The sequence below is a fragment of the Argopecten irradians genome, chromosome 3 (assembly GCF_041381155.1).
Source record: "Argopecten irradians isolate NY chromosome 3, Ai_NY, whole genome shotgun sequence".
Lineage (NCBI taxonomy): Eukaryota > Metazoa > Mollusca > Bivalvia > Pectinida > Pectinidae > Argopecten > Argopecten irradians.
Genome location: NC_091136.1, coordinates 26,488,525 through 26,512,235, shown reverse-complemented (window position 1 = coordinate 26,512,235; position 23,711 = coordinate 26,488,525). Strand labels below are relative to the sequence as shown.

The following is a 23,711-nucleotide window of genomic DNA, read 5'->3' as shown; positions in this document are numbered from 1 at the left end:
AGTGCTTTCTGAGAAATAGCGGTAACAAACTTTAACTATCAAAATCCAAGATGGCTACCTGGCGGCCATCTTGTTGACCGATCAGTCCCAAAATGCAATATGCACAACTGGGGTCCTAGGGGAACCTACATATGAAATTTGAGAAAGATCCCTTTAGTGCTTTTTGAGAAATAGCGGTAACAAACTTTAACTATCAAAATCCAAGATGGCTACCTGGCGGCCATCTTGTTGACTGATCAGTCCCAAAATGCAATATGCACTACTAGGGTCCTAGGGGAACCTACATATGAAATTTGAGAACAATCCCTTCAATACTTTCTGAGAAATAGCCGTAACAAACTTTAACTATCAAAATCCAAGATGGCTGCTTGTCGGCCATCTTGTTGACCGATCAGTCCCAAAATGTAATATGCAGAACTAGGGTCCAAGAGGAACCTACATATGAAATTTGAGAACAATCCCTTCAATACTTTCTGAGAAATAGCGGTAACAAACTTTAACTATCAAAATCCAAGATGGCGGCTGGTCGGCCATCTTGTTGACCGATCAGTCCCAAAATGCAATATGCACAACTAGGGTCCTACGGGAACCTACATATGAAATTTGAGAAAGATCCCTTCAATACTTTATGAGAAATAGCGGTAACAAACTTTAACTATCAAAATCCAAGATGGCTGCCTGGTGGCCATCTTGTTGACTGATCAGTCCCAAAATACAATATGCACAACTAGGGTCCTAGGGGAACCTACATATGAAATTTGAGAAAGATTCCTTCAGTGCTTTCTGAGAAATAGCGGTAACAAACTTTAACTATCAAAATCCAAGATGGCTACCTGGCGGCCATCTTGTTGACCGATCAGTCCCATAATGCAATATGCACTACTAGGGTCCTAGGGGAACCTACATATCAAATTTGAGAAAGATCCCTTCAGTACTTTCTGAGATTTAGCCGTAACAAACTTTAACTATCAAAATCCAAGATGGCGGCTGGTCGGCCATCTTGTTGACCGATCAGTCCCAAAATGCAATATGCACAACTAGGGTCCTAGGGGAACCTACATATGAAATTTGAGAAAGATCCCTTCAGTGCTTTCTGAGAAATAGCGGTAACAAACTTTAACTATCAAAATCCAAGATGGCTACCTGGCGGCCATCTTGTTGACCGATCAGTCCCAAAATGCAATATGCACTTCTAGGGTCCTAGGGGAACCTACATATGAAATTTGAGAAAGATCCCTTCAGTACTTTCTGAGAATTAGCCGTAACAAACTTTAACTATCAAAATCCAAGATGGCGGCTGGTCGGCCATCTTGTTGACCGATCAGTCCCAAAATGCAATATGCACAACTAGGGTCCTAGGGGAACCTACATATGAAATTTGAGAAAGATCCCTTCAGTACTTTATGAGAAATAGCGGTAACAAACTTTAACTATCAAAATCCAAGATGGCTGCCTGGCGGCCATCTTGTTGACCGATCAGTCCCAAAATACAATATGCACAACTAGGGTCCTAGGGGAACCTACATATGAAATTTGAGAAAGATCCCTTCAGTACTTTTAGAGAAATAGCGGTAACAAGAATTGTTAACGGACGGAAGGACGGACGGACGACGGACCGGACACGGACGAAAGGCGATTTGAATAGCCCACCATCTGATGATGGTGGGCTAAAAAGCAAGCAAATAAAACAAAAGGAAACAGCAAAATACAGCAAACATTAGAAATGAAGCTACAGCACAATTTGTCAATGTTTCACAGCAAATCATATTGAGTTTAAAACATCAATGTCACACTCTTATTCTTATTTACATAATCAATGACACGAATCTTAAAAGCTCACTCATTATAGAAATGATATACAAAGTTAAATTCAAACTTGTGTATATTTACATCAATAATAATTTACAGGGGTTGTTAATAAGTTAAAAGGAGAGAGATGTGTGTCAGTGTGTTATTGTGTCGAGATTTCGGGGGTTGTAATGTGCAGTCAGACTTAGGGTACACTAACCTCTCCATATAGTGTCACAGCTGATGTGACAGTCACAGTTTCTTATTAGGATTTTTTGTCTTTTTAAATATTTTTTATTCAGTACTAAGCAAATAAATATATATTCAATTAAACATTCTTGTTTTATTTCATTCTCTCATTATTTGGATATTTTGGTATTTGGCGAAAACACCATTATAAAGTTTTCAAACACCAGACAGTGCTTTGTCAGGATTTATCCTATAATGACCCTGAAAAGTCAATCTAAGGCTACAGACATGACCTTTACTTGACCTTATGGCCTTGCTTTGACCTTGCCAAAAATCTAAGGCAAGTAAATCTTCAAATGCAGATGTTATCTTGATGGTAGATATTATTAGACTTCATGAAGAAATAGATATACCCTAAAAGCAATATCTATTGGTGTGACCTTGACTTTATCTTGATTTTCACTAGTGATTGATGACTTGCATGGGTATAACCAATGCTTGACATTGACTTCACTGGGCACTTCATAACCTTGACTTCAAATGACATGACCTTGCCATCAGCTCCAACTCTTAAGACTTGGATATCAATAGCCCTTGGAATGTCTGTTTGCACAAGTTAATATGAGGAGATGGATTGGTGTTAGGTATGTGTTAGGTCGCTAGGAGAGAGTTAGCGGGCTATAGGTGATACATGGTAACTGGTTACACATGTGCTAGCTACATAACCATAACTTAACATACGATAAAACATGCGATCTGTGGGGAAGAAAACAAAAATAGAACCATTAAAACATGCAAATCAAATATACAATAACAAGGCAATAATACAATACAGCTACAACAATGAAATACAATTATACAAGGTTCTAGTGATGTCTTTTGTCCTCAATGATTCACAGAGGAATACATAAAAAGTTCCCAGAATTTCGTACACTGATAAATATTAGGGAAATCTTCAAACTCATTAACTCCTGGAAATTCATGATGAACTTTTCTAGACTTTGAATTAAAAGAGTTCAAATGTATCTTCAAGGGTGAATAGTCTATCTCATTTTGTTAATAAATTTTATCTTTGAGCAAACGTCAGCAGGCACTCTCCTTTCAATAAGGCTATTGCTACATGCTCTGTTGGCTAGGCAACCTTTTTAGTCCTTTCACCCTAGATTGCTATTGGTGCATTTGCATACAGTTTGTGTTCTGATAGGAAAACATGCTGACAACACGGTACCATGCACATAACAAACATAATAGGGCAAGGTCATTCAAGCTAATTCAGAACTGGTGTAAAAATATCTTTGCCTACAGCAGTGGAAGTCTACCTAGTTTAAAACACAGAAACTGTGGTATTCCTAAATCATTGAAAGTAGATCTCATACAGGTTTTTTTCCAATTTTTTAAATCCATTCAAACAGATTTTTATATCTTTGTAAGTTGAAAGTCCTACTAACAATTTTTTAAGATTGATCTAAAAGAAAAACATCAAAAAATATAGTCAAATCAATCGTTAAATAATTGTTTTTTATTAATATTACCATATTTAGCATTAAAAAATTTGTCAGGAACTGCATCTATCAATATCATAAGGCACAAAATTATCATACGAATAATCACAGTTTGAAAAGACTTGTATGAGATGAACTTTCTAATAGATGGTCTACATCTATAACATTACAATGCCTGGTTACTTCCAAGTCTGTACTCAACAAAACTACACACAAATCAATGTTAACAGAACCTAATCATTCAATGGCTGCTGTTTAAGAAGTCTTCACATGAAAATGAAGAAGGTACGTATACAAAGGTGGTCAATGTGCTCCAATGAAACTCTTACCCTGCTATCTACTTTTCTCATATGTATATTCCTGTTATTCAATATGGAACAATTAAACTGATTTTTGTACAAGATAAAATTAAAACATCTTAAGTCTTCATGCCTGTAACAATATTTTCTGTGAAATTTCTGGGTTTTTTTCCCAAAAATACTTCTCATTATCAATTTTAAGACAAAAGTCTGTTTCAGAAGATTAAAAATGTGCATTTTCTCTTCTTTTTTGAACTTTAATCTTCTGAAGAAAGCATTTTCAGAAGTCTGAAAAAGTGCATTAACATGAATCCTAAAAGCAACTATGTTTTACACATTAATGCTGGATATTTTACAAGTTGTAATAAACAAACAGCTATACATGCTAAACTATCATGATATTGGGACCAAAGTCAAACCGCATATGACACTCAAAAAGAAATTGGACTACTTATCAAGAAAGATGCTAAACTACAAATCTCGAGGGAAATATCTACATCAGATCTTCATCCTGATGCGACGTCACCAGTATCGCTGGTCAAGGTCACGGTGACTTACCTGATGGACTGCTACTATCAGAACTGCTGCTGATCTGGGGCTTTATCTCTGCATGAGAAGTTTTGCTTGTCACAGGTTTTTTATCAGTCTTTTTCTCTGGAATGGGGTTAGCTGAACTACTACTACTGTCTGTCCGGGAAACGTCTCTTGGCCCGTCCGCTGTGCTGTCTGATACTTCCGTCTGAAAAGTTTCATTAACATAATTTTTCAAAGGAAGCTATTCCCAAAACAAACAGATCAAGAGAGGTAATGAAGATAACTTACTTACCCACCCACCCCTGAAAATTTCAAAATGGACTTTTCCTGTCTTTGATTTAGGAGAGTCTAAATGTGTATTCAGGGGTAAATGAGTTCAATAAATAACACACTGCGAAATTACAATTCATCTAAGATATTGAATAGAAACTATTTAAATACTTAATAATAGTTATCAATCATGTAATGGAAATTATCACACATACATCCTCATTATCCATGTCTTCTAAAATCTTCAACTGTGCATCACGCTTCTCCAGCTGTGATAGGTACTGTATAGGGTTACTCAGGGCCCACGTAAATACTGAAACAAACATCAGACACATTACCAATCCCTCAAAATCATTAAGAAAGAAAACACATCAGATTGAAATCTTTATCGAAAATTAATTATTTAAAAAAATTCAATACAGTTCTGTTGCAAAGATTGATTCTAGATACAAATTTTAAACTATTCTTGTTATTTGTACATGTACCTTTGTTTGTATACTTACTAGCGAATTGGTCAGACACATAGTCCATCACATTGATGTAGACAAAGAGGCTGGGGAGCAGGAGGGGGAGGTTACATTCATTCCTGAGTGGAAGATGACGATAACCTGGAAAGAAACATTCACATGTCATAGATTATCTACAGGAATACTTCGTAATAAATCAAAAATAGATATTACTTTTTCCTTTTCATTTCAGAATACTGTAAAGTCATAACTTTTCGTAGATAAAAATTTTCGTGATTTTGACAAATTTTTAAAATTTGAACAGTTTTAAAATTTTGCAATACAGGAAATGCATAAGCGCAATGGGTATATAGCGCAATAATTCATTAACTTCATACCTAACAATTATGCAACATTGCTATTTGAAATCAAAATTTCATGGAATAACTCACCTGGTCTTAAACCTTGAACAGGTAAAATCCTGTGGCCTAACATTTTGTTGTTCTCATCAAATGCAATAATTCTTATCACAGCTAGATTTGGAAGGACGACCTGCAAGAAACAATTTCAGTTTAAATTTGTAAGCAAAACATGCAGAGTGTTTAATGTCCTATTAGCAGTCAATTTTAGAAGGTGGAGGTACACGTTCACCACTGCAGCTAAAAAGCATTTAAATAGATGACTTTGTTTTCAAATTATATAAATGCATCCAGGTTTTATGTTATGAATTCTCTGGTTTAGGTTACAGAGGAACAAATAATTCCTTGTGAAAATCAACCAACATACAGTTAGAACCTTGTAATAGGTTCAATTAGGCCTTGTACCATGCATTGGCAAGGTGGTCTACATTTATAATACATTGTGTATTTCATAAATCCCATTTCTATCCAATTACTGTTAAAATACTTCAGTATTCAGATCCCTGACAACTGTAAGTCATAATTGGCTACAAGTATAGAGTGTTACATTTTTAAGCACAATGTGGTCACTCCAGATATCTTGTTACCTTTTCAAAAACAAATGGTTCACTAGAGTAGACAGGGTTGATCCCGTTGTTGGGGACCATGTTGGTTTTGAACTTTTTCCTCACTGTATCTGTCGGCAGACCATACATTTCCACTTCCACGTATGTCCCGATCTTCTTTTCTGACAGTAGGGAGCCAGAGATTATCTGTTGAGGGAAAAGAAAAATTATACATTTATAGTAGCTCACTGCATCCACAGCTTATCACTCGGTCACTTCATCAGTGAAGATTCAAGGAAAGTCTCTTTAATTCAGTAATGCAAAGAGCCTATCAGTGTTACCCTCACCTTAACTAAACAACCTTCCACTTCATCAGCTCCAAATGCAAATATCGATAATGGATATATATATACGGTTGACAACAATATTGGATATTTTACCCTTACAAAATACTCCTAACACGAGACACCCGTCATGAAACCTCAATGAAATGTAGTTAGACCATGGCCACAACCTTGATAACTAATCCTGACCATAAATATGACCTTGGTAACAAATTCCATGATCATGTTATACTGACCTTGACTACGACCTTGGTAACATTGACATGTTAAACTGACCTTGACTACGACCTTGGTAACATTGACATGTTATACTGACCTTGACCACGACCTTGCCAGCTATAATCCCATCTACTGTTGACTCAGCGAAGGGATCAAATCGTCGATCCGTCCTCCTCATGAAGTCTGGTTTGAGGATATAACCTGAGCGGTTATTGTACTCAAATATTCCCAGGTTGATCTGCATTGGTACATCTTTAAAGAAAAAAATTATAATTTAAATTAAAGATAATTAATTCAGTTAAATGTTTTTCATCATTTTCCTCTTTTTTTTTCCCCATTGCTTTACACAGCAGTACAATCACACCTATTCAACAATCATTATTACCTAATGTTTGGAAATTCAGTGCAACTAATTGGCAGCCAGCATTCCAGAAGATCTGAAACAGTGAAAATTTAATGAAGAAAAGTGATATAACATCTAAATGTTGAATAATATAATATTATGATCTTGGCCAATTTCTACTGACCTTTCGTTATGATCTATGTGAAAAGGTTCAGAACCTTATGAATTTTTTTGTTTTGTTTAAAGAGTCAAAGTCATTTTGTGATGGTTAACTTCAAACACCACACAACAGAACTTGTCACATGGCATTGCTCACTAGGGTCCTTGGCCACATGACATTCAGAGCAATGGTAGTAAAGTGAATTTTGATAGATTATCCACCACAGTATACATTAATAATCTTTGATTCCAGTTTACACTATGACACCTACTCATATTACATTTTGGTAAAACATTTGAGGTTAGAATACAAACCTGTGGAAGAAAGTTACTGGAGTCGACTCGCGTTCCTCTCGGATAAATCCTACTCATCTGTCTTTTGTTATAACTGTGATGATGTTAAGGTGAATAAACATTGTTATATTTATCAAAGAGCAGTGAATGAAATACATGATGTGTTTTAGAACTCCTTTTAGGCATAATTCTCTTACTACATCATGTTATTTATGGTATTGAATTATCAGTTTAAAGAAAACAATCTGTTTGTAATCCAAGCGTTATCTATACATGTATGGAGTTTTAATACCTACCCATGTTTTATGCACAGCTGAAGCCCAGAAAGTATATGTATACTGCCTTAATGTTTAAAGTGTAAATGGATGAACTGATGTGGAGAGATAGTATGACACATTTGTTAATGCAATGAAAGGATACTTGACAAAATCTACAGGATATTCCTTTAGTAAACTCAAAGCCTGGGTTTCCACAAAGGACGAGATCTCATAACTTCGGTTTCTTTCTGTAAAAAAAAAATCATTAGTACATAACATAAGTGTAGAACTACTTTAAATTTGATATTTTTGTTTGTCTCAAACCTAAAAATACAGATGATTACAATTTCCAATTCATAATTTTCTTTGATATTGAGCAGGTTGATGAACAAATGCTCTGCCCCATAAACATGATTAATTTGAAATTGAACAAATGCTCTGCCCCTGAAACATGGTTAATTTCAAATTAAGTACCACATAATTTGAAATGAATCTTAACATAAATTGAGTTCCTTCTCAGAACAAAGTTTAAGACCGAGACTTACTCTCTGAGATTTCGAAGGTGTGGAAGTGGACAGGCTGTATGTAGTTAACCAGGGCTGACATCTCCTGGCCGGCTTCAGCTTCTTTTCCTGCTGTACCCTATACAACAGATTCAGTGTATGCATATTATTAATCAAAGTTATTTTTTTCCAATCCTAGTCATCAAAATGAAAGTTATAATGAAACTATGTAGTCATTCTTCACAGAATTTCAGTTGTGACAATTTCTAACAATAATAACCTATACAGGTTATTTTTCTTGCATGAATCACAGGAGTATAGTATATAGGGGTATTTTTTTAACATACTTATACTATATATTATTGACAGAACGACAAACTCCTGTGCATGAATATAAATTTGGGAAAATCACCTTGGCTACAAATATAGCAAAATTCAATCCCTCGCAGGTATACAGTTTTCAGTTAAATACATTTGCAGGGGTCAATCTAGCTCTGCTTTCTACAGTTTATGGGTAGTTTCCCATCAAAGAATCAATTCCCCTCTGGCCTAAAATTCCCCTATTGATTTGAAAATTCCCCTCTTTGAAGCTAAAAAATGACCATTTTTTGTAACATTATTTCCCCTGTGACTTTAATATTTTTCCGTAATGTTTTAAACTTTTGTATGCAAATATCATACGGCTACTGCATATTTTATAATAAACTCAAACTTTTAATTATTGAGCTTAAATTGTCTTGTTTTATAAAATCTTAAAATAAAATAAATTGTTTCACAGCTTTTTTTTTGTCAAAATGAATATGTTTGGACCAATATCAGAGGAGTCAAATTCCCTTATATTTCGCTAAATTTTCCCCCTATTTTGAAATAGGGTAGTTTCCCCCAAACCTAGATTAACCCCCGATTTGAAAATTCAATATCAATGAAAGCTATACCTTATCCTGTTTGAAGTTAGTCTTCTTATCCTGCACTTCCTCCTCTTCTTCAAAGTCGCTCTCGTCCGACTCGGAATCCTCATCAGAATCAATTGGTTTGTCTGCTGGTGTTCCCTCCCCACTCTCGCTCTCTGTACGTGTCTTGGGTTCGGCGGGTGCCGGAGTTGTCTTCCCCTCACTTCCTCCCCCTCCATCCCCATCCCCTCCTCCACCCTTGGTTTCCCCGTTCACCTGGCCCATTTTATTAGAGCTAGGTGTACTCTTTAAAGGTGTTTGAACCTTGGCTGTAAAAACAAACATGCAGATTCAAATTAACTTAGTAATTTTCAACAACATGTTCATCAAAAGATCTGAAACATACATAATTAAAGTGTAACCCAATTATCCTTGACTGTAAAAACATGACGATTAAAATTGACTTATTGGACCTTTGATATAAAAACAAATCAACATGATCATTTAAAGATGTAAAGCATATTCAATGGAAGTTTGCCCCTAAATTGTCAAAACAGCCTATTGAATGGTCAAAAACACATCTTTGTTTACCTGGTCTTGGCTTATGGGCATGTCGCTTCTTATTCTTTATGATAATCTTGCCCTTCAATTGTTGTGGACTTGGTAATGGTGTATCTGGTTCAACCTGTATCAAAGATTTTAAACAATCAAATTATTTATTTTACCCTCTATGTGTTTATCTCCCTTAGATTTATTGTTCTTGTAGCTATTCTTTTCTCTCTGGTACTTTTCGTCCCTACCAGGTTATCTCTCTTTTCCTTTTTAACTTCCTTACAGTTCTTTACTAAATTAAAAGTTAGATTCATTTCATAGACAAGATTCCTCGCCAACGAAGTACAATCTCTTTAATATTTTCCGACTTACTGGGTTTGAAGACAATGGCTCCGTGAGTAACATATCCCCAAATATATTTCTACAGTGGGCTGCCATTTTAGCCTGCTGTCTCGGTCTGTAATATAAATATATAGTGCTGACATCCCAAGTGTACTGTACAGTGCTTTGCATTTCCAGACGATATTTGCAAAAGTTAAATTTCACTGTTACCAAATTCATATACCCAGGAATTCTTTTAGCTTTTGCTCTTAGGTATGTCAATGAATTTCAGAATATTTTGCTGGTGTTTAGAAGTTGTGGGTTTCAATGAATATAGTGAAAATAAACTGCCTGCAATATCAATCCGCCATACAGGATTGGTTTAAATTGATATGACTTACGAGCAGTGGTTTTCAAAGGACAGGGACACTGGGAAATCACTAGTCTTGAAGGCACTTTCTGCAATGGCTTCAATAACTTCCTGTAAGACGAAATGAGAAGAAAACAATGACAGGGGTTACAGGTTATAATGAGAGGAATTTACATAATGAAGACATTTTTCTCTGAAACTATAGTAAGTAGAAAGTAACACTTATCCTAAATGACTTGATTGTGGGAGGTATAATTAGAACTGTAACTCAATGGAATTAAAGCCAACCTGCCTTAAATGTAACTGTAACAACCAAATATTCCCCTTTTTGTGTTTCCATGGTAACAATAAGTTATTGATGCATGTAATGTGTCAAATTATAGACATCCATATGTTTCTCATTTTGTGTTTCAATGGTAACAAATATTCCCCTTTTTGTGTTTCCATGGTAACAATAAGTTATTGATGCATGTAATGTGTCAAATTATAGACATCCATATGTTACAATAATTGTTCCAGTTTGAACAGAATTGATCCAATAATTATTGGCCATTTTAGAAAGCCTTTATTTAGTGACCTGGTTACCATGACAACCAAACTTTGGCAAAAATAACATGCATATATATTTACACAAGGTACTAATCAACATATCTGCAAAGAGTTGTCTAGGCAATTATTTTTGACAGATGGACAGACAGCTGCAGACAGACAGACAATAGTGATGTACAAACCTTAAATGAGATGTCAGTACACATGGTGTAACCATGGGTGATGATTGGCTCTTCATCTGCTCCCCGACCATCCCAGCAATCCAGTTCTATACAGCGACAGCCGCTGAGGAGGACTTGTCTGTACAGCTCAACTGAGGACTTACTGGTCAACTGGTGACCTACAAACACAATAGGCAATGGTCAGTGTAAGTTAGCATGATGACCTACCTGATATAACTAAAACAATAGAATACTTGTGTGATGTCCTCCTATACTGAACCATTATCATGTTTGTAGTTGACTCTGATTCTTTTCATAGAATTACTCATAAATAATCTTTCAATGTCTGATATTAAGCCCATGTGCAAATTTTTAGTCAGAGTTACAGCACCTGTATTACAGGATGATATAGTTAGAGTTGCTGCCCCTGTGTTACAGGATCAGAATCGGAACTCCTCGGATGTAAAACATAACCTGGGATGTAATAAGTGTAGGAATATGGCAGAAAATCAAATATTTTCTTTGCTGGAATACCTTATTAGGCCCTAATTGCGCATAAGAAAATGATTTAGAGTTACTGCCCCTTTGTTACAGGAAGATAACGATACCTGTTAGATACGTGTTGTGGCTAGAGTTGATAAAGTAGTGGGAGAGAGGTTGGGTCATGTCATGGCTCAAATCCAACAGGTCCGGTGCAATACTCTGGTTCTCGTCACTCATAAGGAACATGAGGAAGCCTTCCTGGGACAGATGGCCTGGAACATACACAGTCTTATCACAACACTGTCACATTGATATATAATAGTCACACGACTGCCATTCATATAATCATTCCAGTATTGGTCATTTAATCATCAAAAAATGTCTCGGTCAGATGACCATCTGGGAATATATCTTTGACTGTGGCTTTGGGGTATATGACATTAACAAGTCTATTTACTTCTCATTCTATTACATACTCGCCCTCAACATACCATTCAGTGGTCAAGTTCTCTTAAGAAGAAACATAATTAAACCATAAGAAACATCCCTCACAGTACTAAAACAATAAGAAGCATCCCCCAGTACTTATAGAAACATCCCTGCAAATAATAAAACCATAAGAAACATCACCCCCAGTACTAAAACAATAAGAAGCATCCCCCAGTACTTATAGAAACATCCCTGCAAGTACTAAAACCATAAGAAACATCACCTCTAGTACTAAAACAATAAGACACATCCCTGCAAGTACTAAAACCATAAGAAACATCACCTCTAGTACTAAAACAATAAGACACATCCCTGCAAGTACTAAAACCATAAGAAACATCACCTCTAGTACTAAAACAATAAGACACATCCCTCCCAGTACTTAAACAATAAGACACGTCCCTCCCAGTACTAAAACATTATGACACATCCCTCCCAGTACTAAAACAATAAGACACATCCCTCCCAGTACTAAAACAATAAGACACATCCCTCCCAGTACTAAAACAATAAGACACATCCCTCCCAGTACTAAAACAATAAGACACATCCCTCCCAGTACTAAAACAATAAGACACATCCCTCCCAGTACTTAAACAATAAGACACATCCCTCCCAGTACTAAAACATTATGACACATCCCTCCCAGTACTAAAACAATAAGACACATCCCTCCCAGTACTAAAACATTAAGAACATCCCTTCCACTACTAAAACAATAAGAAGCATCCCCCAGTACTTATAGAAACATCCCTGCAAGTACTAAAACCATAAGAAACATCACCTCTAGTACTAAAACAATAAGACACATCCCTCCCAGTACTAAAACAATAAGACAAATCCCTCCCAGTACTAAAACAATAAGACACATCCCTCCCAGTACTAAAACAATAAGAAGCATCCCCCAGTACTTATAGAAACATCACTGCAAGTACTAAAACCATAAGAAACATCACCTCTAGTACTAAAACAATAAGACACATCCCTCCCAGTACTAAAACAATAAGACACATCCCTCCCAGTACTAAAACATTAAGAACATCCCTCCCAGTACTAACACAATAAGAAGCATCCCCCAGTACTTATAGAAACATCCCTGCAAGTACTAAAACCATAAGACACATCCCTCCCAGTACTAAAACAATAAGAAGCATCCCCCAGTACTTATAGAAACATCCCTGCAAGTACTAAAACCATAAGAAACATCACCCCCAGTACTAAAATGATAAGACACATCCCTCCCAGTACTAAAACAATAAGACACATCCCTCCCAGTACTAAAACAATAAGAAGCATCCCTCCCAGTTCTAACACAATAAGAAGCATCCCTCCCAGTACTAACACAATAAGACACATCCCTCTCAGTACTAAAACAATAAGACACATCCCTCCCAGTACTAAAACAATAAGACACATCCCTCCCAGTACTAAAACAATAAGACACATCCCTCCCAGTACTAAAACAATAAGAAGCATCCCTCCCAGTACTAACACAATAAGAAGCATCCCTCCCAGTACTAACACAATAAGAAGCATCCCCCAGTACTTATAGAAACATCCCTGCAAGTACTAAAACCATAAGAAACATCACCCCCAGTACTAAAATGATTAGTAACATCCTCCCAGAAATATAACAATAAGAAATGTCCCTCCCAGAAATAAATACATAGGTTCATGTGAATTTCTTATTTCTGATTTGTTCTATACTGTGTTTAGAAGAAAAACTTCAGTGTTCTACAACATTTAGTACGATGTCTGTATGACTGCAAAAGTAATTTACTAGTCATACCACGTACATAGTCTATCATTTTTCCACACAATATGTTTTGATATGCTTTATTGATAAATATCGAACATTCCTCAAAAACACAGTGCATTTTACAAATGTGAATAAACCCAATGCAAGTCTAAAACCCTATGGGTGCTTATACAACATGTATCAAATTTATCATTGTGCATTATGGTCCCCTTTTACAGTCAATCATGCTAAATACAACCTTGGTGCAAATCATGTCTTCTGACCTAAGAATCAGTTCATGTAGTGAATGTGTGCCAACAGACATATCACTGAAATAACGAGTTATATATCACATGTACATGCAAAACGAAAAGAATTGTCCTCAAATTCTAATGTACTGCAAAATCCAGAACTGCAAAATCAATAATAACTAAATGACATCTCATTTTTTCATTTGAATCATATCATTGCATTTTTTCCGTTCATTTTAGGGCTTTATATTATGAAAATCATTCAGACAATAATTTCCTTTACAGGTTTACACTGAGATTGTAACATGTGATTTTAGTTTGTCCTTGTATAAAACCACACTGAAGTATAAGCTGAATGCTCAGTTTCCGATTAAAAAAGGTGTGACTTATACTCCAGAAAATACAATAACTAAAATGAAGCCAGTCAAATCTTCTCTGAAAAAGGCTATAATCACTTCTTTAGGGTTTGGTTTCTTGTCCAGTTGATATGTACAAAGCCATTCTTAAATTACCTGAGGCAGAAACAAAAGTAACTAGAATACATGTAGGCAAACTAAACTGCTGCTACACATGCGAGCACACAGATCAAATCATGAGCTAGTAGAAGTGAGAAAACCTATACAAAAATGTGCTAAAAATTCTCTAAAAGTTTCTACTCCTGTTGTTGAAAATCTGCAGAAACAAAATGCACAAAACTTATATATGTGTAGACTGAAACAAAAGAGATCTACTTGTTACTAAACAGAATTCTTCCCAAGTTGATCATGGGCCTAGTGCTTACTAAAACACTGCACTACCATCTTACAAGACTCCATTAGGCTGTCATCTGCCAAACAACACGTTTAGGGAAGATTTCTTGGTCTAAATATCATTTAGCTTGTAATTGAAATTTTAACTAAGAAATATAAGATTGCTTATTGAGTATTTTCTATATTAATGTCATTTTGCAAAATGGAAGAAAAAATAGCACAATTTAGAAGCTTTTATAAGAATTTTTAGAAGTTATTGGAAATTTAATTAACATTTAGGGTTAACAATTAACTCCAAATTTTACATTTCATAAAAGGGCAATCAACTTTTATTTCTAAAATCGTTATCTATGCACCTTTCTAAATACTTGGTTTCGGAAACAGAAAATTTTGGATGCCTTGTGAAATGGTATAAGAAATGCCAGCATGCTGCTAGGATAGTGTTGATATAGTTCATGCCCTTCTCTTACCTGGTTCAACATCCCCTTTAAAGTTACAAAGAGGGAAAAAAGAAAATCGCAATGCATCATAACGTAAGGTACAGAGATTCCAAAACATTCCGATAGAGTATCATTCAAACAGTTGCAAATAAAAAATATTGAAGTTGTCCTTGAAGTTCACCATGATTTTAGGACTAGGAAATGACAGAAATGACATAATGCTGTAAATCTTAGGGAAAATCTCGCATCAAAGAACACATCTATTAAAACATGCTATTGTCAAAATACATAAGGATGAAATGTACAAATTTTCTTTTGATTAAGCAATTGTATTATTTGAAAAATTAAAATTATATATCAGATAAATATAATTATACTGTATTTATGAAATAAATTAAATGCAAAAGATCTAGCAGAAATATCCACCACCTTATATAAACTATATGGGTTAGGATGCACCTATGGTATATTGTCAGTATCATAATTAGCTAATTAATTAATCAACTTCCTTCACCATTATAAATATGAGGTATATAACTAAAAGCAATCCATACTAAAACATTATTTGTTTAACACTTTAGCTCTAAAATTGTTAAAATTGTGACAAATTATTCTATCCTTCAGTGGCCTAAGTGATGTACTACAGTGCTATCTGTCAGAGTTACCTACCCTTGGCAGCCATGCCAGTCTTTGTCTCGTAGGTGTTTATCAGGTCCTGGGCCTGCTTTGTGGTGTAGTAAGGATACAGAATCTCGTTTAGACGCGGATCTCTCTGCTCACGATTCAGGAAATCTACAAACTGGTCAACTGTCAAGTATGGTTTCTTTTTGGCACCACTGAAATGTGAAATATAGAATTAATAGGATATTAAGTTTACTCACTCTAACCTGTTGTGTATAGATTCATCATTATGCCCCAGCTATGACAGACAATCTGATATGTTTGGTTTTGTTTGTTTGGTTTAACAATCTATTAGCAGTTAGGGTCATCTAAGGAACTGTCAAGTTTAGGAGGTGGAGAAATCCCGACCCAATGACCAGCAGACTAGCAACTGCCCAACATGGGTTTTTGAACTTGTGATCCAGAGGTGGAAATGGTAACATATTGGGACACCTTTAACCACCCTACGTGGCTGCCTTCCAGATACACATGACATCATAAAATATATAAGAGTATCAGAAACGAAGAGTTGATGTGACATCAGCAGTAAGAATTATTTATTCTGTTATTCATGCATAAAGCTCATTGAAATACTGTATGACTTACATCTCATCAAAAACTTTATCCACTTCCGTTCTTCCTACCAGGTGACGATAGAAGTTGAAAAATCCATCAAATGTAAATCTGTTTGGGTCTATAGTCTCATTCTGAAATCAGAATCAAAAATTTGTTTTCATTGGTCAATGTAAACATGAATTATTAGAGTATGCTTGATTCAATTTTCTTGTAGTTACTATCTAGTAGAAGCATTGAACATTCTTTAAATACTGATTGTTTTCAGTAACAAAAACCTAGAACTGATGTGGGGTATTGACATATAGACGATCTTTGTATGTTCCATCTTTGCATATTACAGAGTTAGCTCCCTTGTGGGTAAGTATCATTTGTTATGTCATTATTTTGTAAGTGCAATTCACATAGCTTTCTCCTAAAAGTATGACGTTCCGCTCGCAAACACATGACGTAACAATCAATACCTACACGCAAGGGCGGATAACTCTGTAATATGCAAATACTGAATAGCATGTTATTAAATTCAAGTATAAATTTTATGTTTTTATTCCATTTTTTGGACAGTTTAATCATCCTACCTTTCCAGCATTAAATCCAACTGCTTCAAGAGCCTTCTCCACACGCCGACGATCCTCTGTATGTTTAGCAACCATCTTGACAATACTGTACAAAAACAAGCATCATAATAATCAAGAATGAACTGGTCACCATCACAAAGAACTACCAATCAGTCTATGAATGAATAAAATTACCTGTAAGTACTGTCTACACTAAACTCAACTTTATATAATTTGGCGATTCATATGGTTTTAATTTATCTGTACATCATACATATTTTCATTAAGAATATTTTTTCTAATTTCTTACAGCCTGCGGAAAATGTGACATTTAATTACACACAAATATAAGTGGTTTTAAAGTATGAAACCCTTATATGAGTATACAGAGGCATAATGTATCCTATCTTATTGTTGGGTGAATTTACCATGTATATTTTTTAAAATTTCAATTAAATTGTATAATTATGTAAGATTGTTCATTTTACATGTAACCATAGACAATCAAACTACTGAAACTTCATCATAGTTATATGTTAATGTATACAACTAACTTTTTGACAGGTATTCGTCCGTTGACGTCCAGTACATGCGTCAGTTTGGTGTGTGCCTTCTCCAGATAGGACAGCGCGCTGGCATTAAGGGCCAATAGATTGGTGGAATACTTCAATAGCTCATCACACCATTCCTGTAACCATCAATAAAATTGTCTCATACAAAATGGTTTACAGTTTATTCTTGTTATTGCAAACACATTAAACTCAGAGACCCTGTTATATAGTACCACCTTCAGGTGATTATAACGTCACAAAAATCACATCAAAATATGATGTCACAATCATCGGAACTTTTGGAAATAATCAACAGCAAATCACACCTTACCCTTGCCATTTTATCTCGAATTTGATGCATTTTAAAATTCTATAGGTGACCAAAACTAACACTATATGATGTAACGTGTACAGGTATTTAGTGGTAATAGCACCTGATTTGAACAATTAGATACATATACTTGAATTTCTACTATTTACTTTGAGGTACATGTATTAATTTATCTGTTAAGGCTTTATTTACTATACAAGTATTCATTTATTTACATCAACAACAATGGCCATATAAGGCTATATCAAGTTTCAGTTCTGGGAGGAAAGTCAAGAGTTCCATGAAAAAAACTCTGAATTATGGAATTGAAACCTACAGAACCCGGTACTATAAAGTCAGCATCTGGCAAATTTATTCTACACATGGATTTTTAACTTGCAACCAAGATATTGAGAGCAGTGTAGAACTTCCTGGTAAAACACATTGACTGCTCTGCCATGCCGACCCTCGGCTGGTATAAATCTGACAATAACACCATAAACGTCTTAAACTTTTCCATTGTTCTTGATTAACCTTACACAATGAACAATGTGTCAATCAATTGTTATGAAATTAAGATCACTCAGAATATCTTAGTCATGAATACATACAGCAGACAAGAAGTATTTTACAAGTACAATCATATACAGTGTAATAGGTATCTATACAGCAGACAAGAAGTATTTTACAAGTACAATCATATACAGTGTAATAGGTATCTATATTATGAATGTAATATGTCTGAAATTTATCCCTTTAAAGTCTATATTATAAATGTAATATGTCTGAAATTTATCCCTTTAAAGTCAACAAAGATAAATTAGAAGTGATAAATTATTTTTGATATATAATATATCCCTTAAAGTCAAAAATAAATTAGAAGTGATGTATAATATATGCAAAACTTGTGTGTAATTTCACAGTTACACCATTTTTTCCTATCTCATTAAATGCTAATTTCACATACTATACATGAGTGAAAGATATATATGTCACATATTGGACTTTTTTTCTTGTCAAAGCTGTCAAACATCTTTCATCTGAATTAGATATTACAAATTATGCATGCATGCATTACAGATAAAGAAGCAATGTCACAAATTCCCGTTATACTATTTTAAATTTCTGTCTCGTATCGGGTTAGAAATAATGACAGGAATTTTCAAACAAAATCTTTTGTTCATGTTGAGGAAAAATGTTTCATCTTTTTTTTTTCAAAATGGATCAATTCATTTTGCTTTGTTTTAAAATATAATATAATCCTACTCTAATTCCCTAATAAAGCAAAATACATGAATATCTTTTCTAATATGGAGTTCTTCCTCTATGAATTTGATCTTCATTCAATATCACATCTGATAGAGATGAAATGTCATCTATACATCGCGTATAATATTGGTCTCTGGTGAAGTCATACCAAAGCATATATTTATACTTATTGAGGCCTAATTTCACTAGATATATACAACATTGAGGAGAGCTTCTAGTGGCCCTAGAGCTGTTTGTAATCCTCAATAACTAATTCACCCCTAGAGACACATTTGAGCTCTTCCATTTCAAATGATGGAATGGTTCATTGTGAATTTTCAGGGGTGAATGAATTTAACAAAAAAAATAAGAATTAGAAAATATACTTCTGAGTCGATAGCTCATGCTGCATCATCATCACTACCATTCTAGACAAAGCAAGGACAATAATATCACCTCAAAAGGAAATCAAGGCACACAATAATACAGGAAAGGGTTTCATGATGTCTCCACATGTGGACCAAGCATAATAAGGTTTTATAGAATTCCATGAAGAATTAAGCAAGGTTTATATCAAAGATATGGATACATGAGCAAAGAGCATATTGTATCATTTCATAATATATCATGGGATATTGAAGTTATTTGCAGGTACACTCTGAGTTGGATCATTTTGTATAATGAGAGGTATACCTGTATACAGTTCTGAAAAGAAATATACTACATTAGCATGCTATGGTCCATAAACATAATTTATTGTTATCAAAGTTCCATCCAAACACTGCTTTACAAAAGAACAATATCAGCCAGTCACATATGGATAACTTATATATAATGTGCAGTAAGCTATATCATATCAGTTATGATTCACATTGACGTAAGACTTCACAAAAAACTTTGTGGTCCAAACCGACTTTAGATCTCACCTTGGCTACAGGTTTGCTGGCGCACACAAAGTTGATGAAGTCGACGTCGACCATGTTACATTTGGAAGGGTCCTTGTTGTAGGCGATGGTGACAGTCTTGTCCTCCAGGGGACAGTCCATGCTCCCTATGACACATGTGTCTCTCAGCTTCCCTTCCTGGAACACACAGTATCATGTCTAAAGTAAACGGATTGGTTACCAGTATTTAGAACATATTTAACATATTGTTTAGTTCAGTATTTAGTTTCTTCCACAGTATAAGGAGTAGTCTCAAGTTTTATGGTTGCTCTGGATTGTTATGGTTACTTACGAAGATTAGGAGATTCATGATTGCTTAAGAAATTTTGGTTGCATAGGAGTTTAATGGTTGCTTAGGAGATTGATAGTTATTTAGGAGATTTATGGTTGTTTAAGAGATTAATGGTTACTTAGGAGTTTAATGGTTGCTTAAAGATTTATAGTTATTTGATAGTTTTATGGTTGCTAAGGAAATTTACGGTTTCTTTAGAGATGTATGGATATTTAGAGGATGTAGACAGCTTAGGAGATTTATGGTTACTTTGGAGTTAATGGTTGCTTAGAAGTTTTATTGTTGCTTTGATCATGTATGGTTTCTAAGAAGATGTATGGTTGCTTAGAAGATTTATGGTTATTTATGAGATTCATGGTTGCTTGCTTTTTAAATTTATGGTTGTCTAATATAATATGAAGAAATCATCAGATAAAGGCAATGTTTAAGAGTTCAGAGAGCATGTGCATTGATTGTTCGAGTTTCCTTTGTTTTATTTTTTTTTAAGTTCAGAGGGCATGTGCATATATAATTTATCAGGGTTCCAGGTTAAGAGAATTTTTTTTTGTTTTAAAGTATTCCCAAGATATCTCGTAGCTATTGATTTTCTCCATGGCTACAATTCGGTTCGTAGAAATTGATTATCCCGGTGGTAAAGGCAGGTTTAAGGTCAGTCATTATTGTTACCTCACATTTCTAAAACCTCACAAAATCATCGTCCAAACTCATTTTGATACCTTTGACTCATTGTCATCACAAAAATTTAACAGAAATTCAATCACAACCTTAAGTTGATCCAGAATCACTGGAAAATCCTTTAGTTCACCTCTAAACCGTTAATATGACCTGCCTGAATCGTATTTTAACACATCGGAATCTGCAGACCTTCGACACTTGCTCAGTAGTGATAGTGAGAATGGAAGGTAGGCAGGCAGTTCATGGTCTAGGATACAGTTTTATTGATTCAGTCGCTCATGATGATACCGTCTAATTGACCCATAACATTTTAAACATTTATCAAATCAACCAATACACAGCAAAGTCATTGGGATGTAATGAATATAGAGGTACTTAACAAAGTCATGGGGATGTAATGAATATAGAGGTACTTAATAAAGTCATGGGGATGTAATGAATATAGAGGTACTTAACAAAGTCATAGGGATGTAATGAATATAGAGGTACTTCACAAAGTCATAGGGATGTAATGAATATAGAGGTACTTAACAAAGTCATGGAGATGTAATGAATATAGAGGTACACTGTACTTAACAAAGTCATGGGGATGTAATGAATATAGAGGTACTTAACAAAGTCATAGGGATGTAATGAATATAGAGGTACTTAACAAAGTCATGGAGATGTAATGAATATAGAGGTACTTAACAAAGTCATGGAGATGTAATGAATATAGAGGTACTTAACAAAGTCATGGGGATGTAATGAATATAGAGGTACTTAACAAAGTCATGGAGATGTAATGAATATAGAGGTACTTAACAAAGTCATGGAGATGTAATGAATATAGAGGTACTTAATAAAGTCATGGGGATGTAATGAATATAGAGGTACTTAACAAAGTCATGGGGATGTAATGAATATAGAGGTACTTAACAAAGTCATAGGGATGTAATGAATATAGAGGTACTTAACAAAGTCATGGAGATGTAATGAATATAGAGGTACTTAACAAAGTCATAGGGATGTAATGAATATAGAGGTACTTAACAAAGTCATGGAGATGTAATAAATATAGAGGTACTTAACAAAGTCATGGAGATGTAATGAATATAGAGGTACTTAACAAAGTCATGGAGATGTAATGAATATAGAGGTACTTAACAAAGTCATGGGGATGTAATGAATATAGAGGTACTTAACAAAGTCATGGAGATGTAATGAATATAGAGGTACTTAACAAAGTCATGGAGATGTAATGAATATAGAGGTACTTAACAAAGTCATGGAGATGTAATGAATATAGAGGTACTTAACAAAGTCATGGGGATGTAATGAATATAGAGGTACTTAACAAAGTCATGGAGATGTAATGAATATAGAGGTACTTAACAAAGTCATGGAGATGTAATGAATATAGAGGTACTTAACAAAGTCATGGGGATGTAATGAATATAGAGGTACTTAACAAAGTCATGGGGATGTAATGAATATAGAGGTACTTAACAAAGTCATGGAGATGTAATGAATATAGAGGTACTTAACAAAGTCATGGAGATGTAATGAATATAGAGGTACTTAACAAAGTCATGGAGATGTAATGAATATAGAGGTACTTAACAAAGTCATGGGGATGTAATGAATATAGAGGTACTTAACAAAGTCATGGAGATGTAATGAATATAGAGGTACTTAACAAAGTCATGGAGATGTAATGAATATAGAGGTACTTAACAAAGTCATGGGGATGTAATGAATATAGAGGTACTTAACAAAGTCATGGAGATGTAATGAATATAGAGGTACTTAACAAAGTCATGGGGATGTAATGAATATAGAGGTACTTAACAAAGTCATGGAGATGTAATGAATATAGAGGTACTTAACAAAGTCATGGAGATGTAATGAATATAGAGGTACTTAACAAAGTCATGGGGATGTAATGAATATAGAGGTACTTAACAAAGTCATGGAGATGTAATGAATATAGAGGTACTTAACAAAGTCATGGGGATGTAATGTAATGAATATAGAGGTACTTTACAAAGTCATGGGGATGTAATGAATATAGAGGTACTTAACAAAGTCATGGAGATGTAATGAATATAGAGGTACTTAACAAAGTCATGGGGATGTAATGAATATAGAGGTACTTAACAAAGTCATGGAGATGTAATGAATATAGAGGTACTTAACAAAGTCATGGAGATGTAATGAATATAGAGGTACTTAACAAAGTCATGGGGATGTAATGAATATAGAGGTACTTAACAAAGTCATGGAGATGTAATGAATATAGAGGTACTTAACAAAGTCATGGGGATGTAATGAATATAGAGGTACTTAATAAAGTCATAGGGATGTAATGATGAATAAAGAGGTACTTAACAAAGTCATGGAGATGTAATGAATATAGAGGTACTTAACAAAGTCATGGAGATGTAATGAATATAGAGGTACTTTACAAAGTCATGGGGATGTAATGAATATAGAGGTACTTAACAAAGTCATGGAGATGTAATGAATATAGAGGTACTTAACAAAGTCATGGAGATGTAATGAATATAGAGGTACTTAACAAAGTCATGGAGATGTAATGAATATAGAGGTACTTAACAAAGTCATGGAGATGTAATTAATATAGAGGTACTTTACAAAGTCATGGAGATGTAATGAATATAGAGGTACTTAACAAAGTCATAGGGATGTAATGAATATAGAGGTACTTAACAAAGTCATGGAGATGTAATGAATATAGAGGTACTTAACAAAGTCATGGAGATGTAATGAATATAGAGGTACTTAACAAAGTCAT

The 23,711-nt window shown here is 34.6% G+C and overlaps 1 protein-coding gene across 7 annotated transcripts in view; it reads right to left on the bottom strand.

Moving 5' to 3' along the window:
• The window catches only part of LOC138318013 (1-phosphatidylinositol 4,5-bisphosphate phosphodiesterase beta-1-like), a 103,812-nt gene that overhangs the window by 18,061 nt on the left and 62,040 nt on the right, over positions 1 to 23,711 (bottom strand). For 4 of the 7 annotated variants that reach the window (XM_069260032.1, XM_069260029.1, XM_069260036.1 and 1 more), the window contains 23 exons: positions 19,930 to 20,085; positions 17,449 to 17,582; positions 16,916 to 17,000; positions 16,371 to 16,471; positions 15,774 to 15,940; positions 15,135 to 15,149; positions 11,563 to 11,709; positions 10,976 to 11,133; positions 10,276 to 10,355; positions 9,926 to 10,010; positions 9,593 to 9,686; positions 9,047 to 9,330; positions 8,154 to 8,250; positions 7,772 to 7,856; positions 7,373 to 7,445; positions 6,941 to 6,992; positions 6,653 to 6,807; positions 6,035 to 6,199; positions 5,481 to 5,580; positions 5,086 to 5,190; positions 4,798 to 4,895; positions 4,337 to 4,517; positions 2,719 to 2,733 (listed from right to left, as the gene is read on the bottom strand). In XM_069260032.1, the coding sequence (XP_069116133.1) occupies positions 2,719 to 2,733; positions 4,337 to 4,517; positions 4,798 to 4,895; positions 5,086 to 5,190; positions 5,481 to 5,580; positions 6,035 to 6,199; positions 6,653 to 6,807; positions 6,941 to 6,992; positions 7,373 to 7,445; positions 7,772 to 7,856; positions 8,154 to 8,250; positions 9,047 to 9,330; positions 9,593 to 9,686; positions 9,926 to 10,010; positions 10,276 to 10,355; positions 10,976 to 11,133; positions 11,563 to 11,709; positions 15,135 to 15,149; positions 15,774 to 15,940; positions 16,371 to 16,471; positions 16,916 to 17,000; positions 17,449 to 17,582; positions 19,930 to 20,085 (2,632 nt within the window). The remainder of the gene's footprint in view (positions 1 to 2,718; positions 2,734 to 4,336; positions 4,518 to 4,797; positions 4,896 to 5,085; positions 5,191 to 5,480; positions 5,581 to 6,034; positions 6,200 to 6,652; positions 6,808 to 6,940; positions 6,993 to 7,372; positions 7,446 to 7,771; positions 7,857 to 8,153; positions 8,251 to 9,046; positions 9,331 to 9,592; positions 9,687 to 9,925; positions 10,011 to 10,275; positions 10,356 to 10,975; positions 11,134 to 11,562; positions 11,710 to 15,134; positions 15,150 to 15,773; positions 15,941 to 16,370; positions 16,472 to 16,915; positions 17,001 to 17,448; positions 17,583 to 19,929; positions 20,086 to 23,711) is intronic. The other 3 variants (XM_069260030.1, XM_069260035.1, XM_069260031.1) reach the window with 2 other exon arrangements.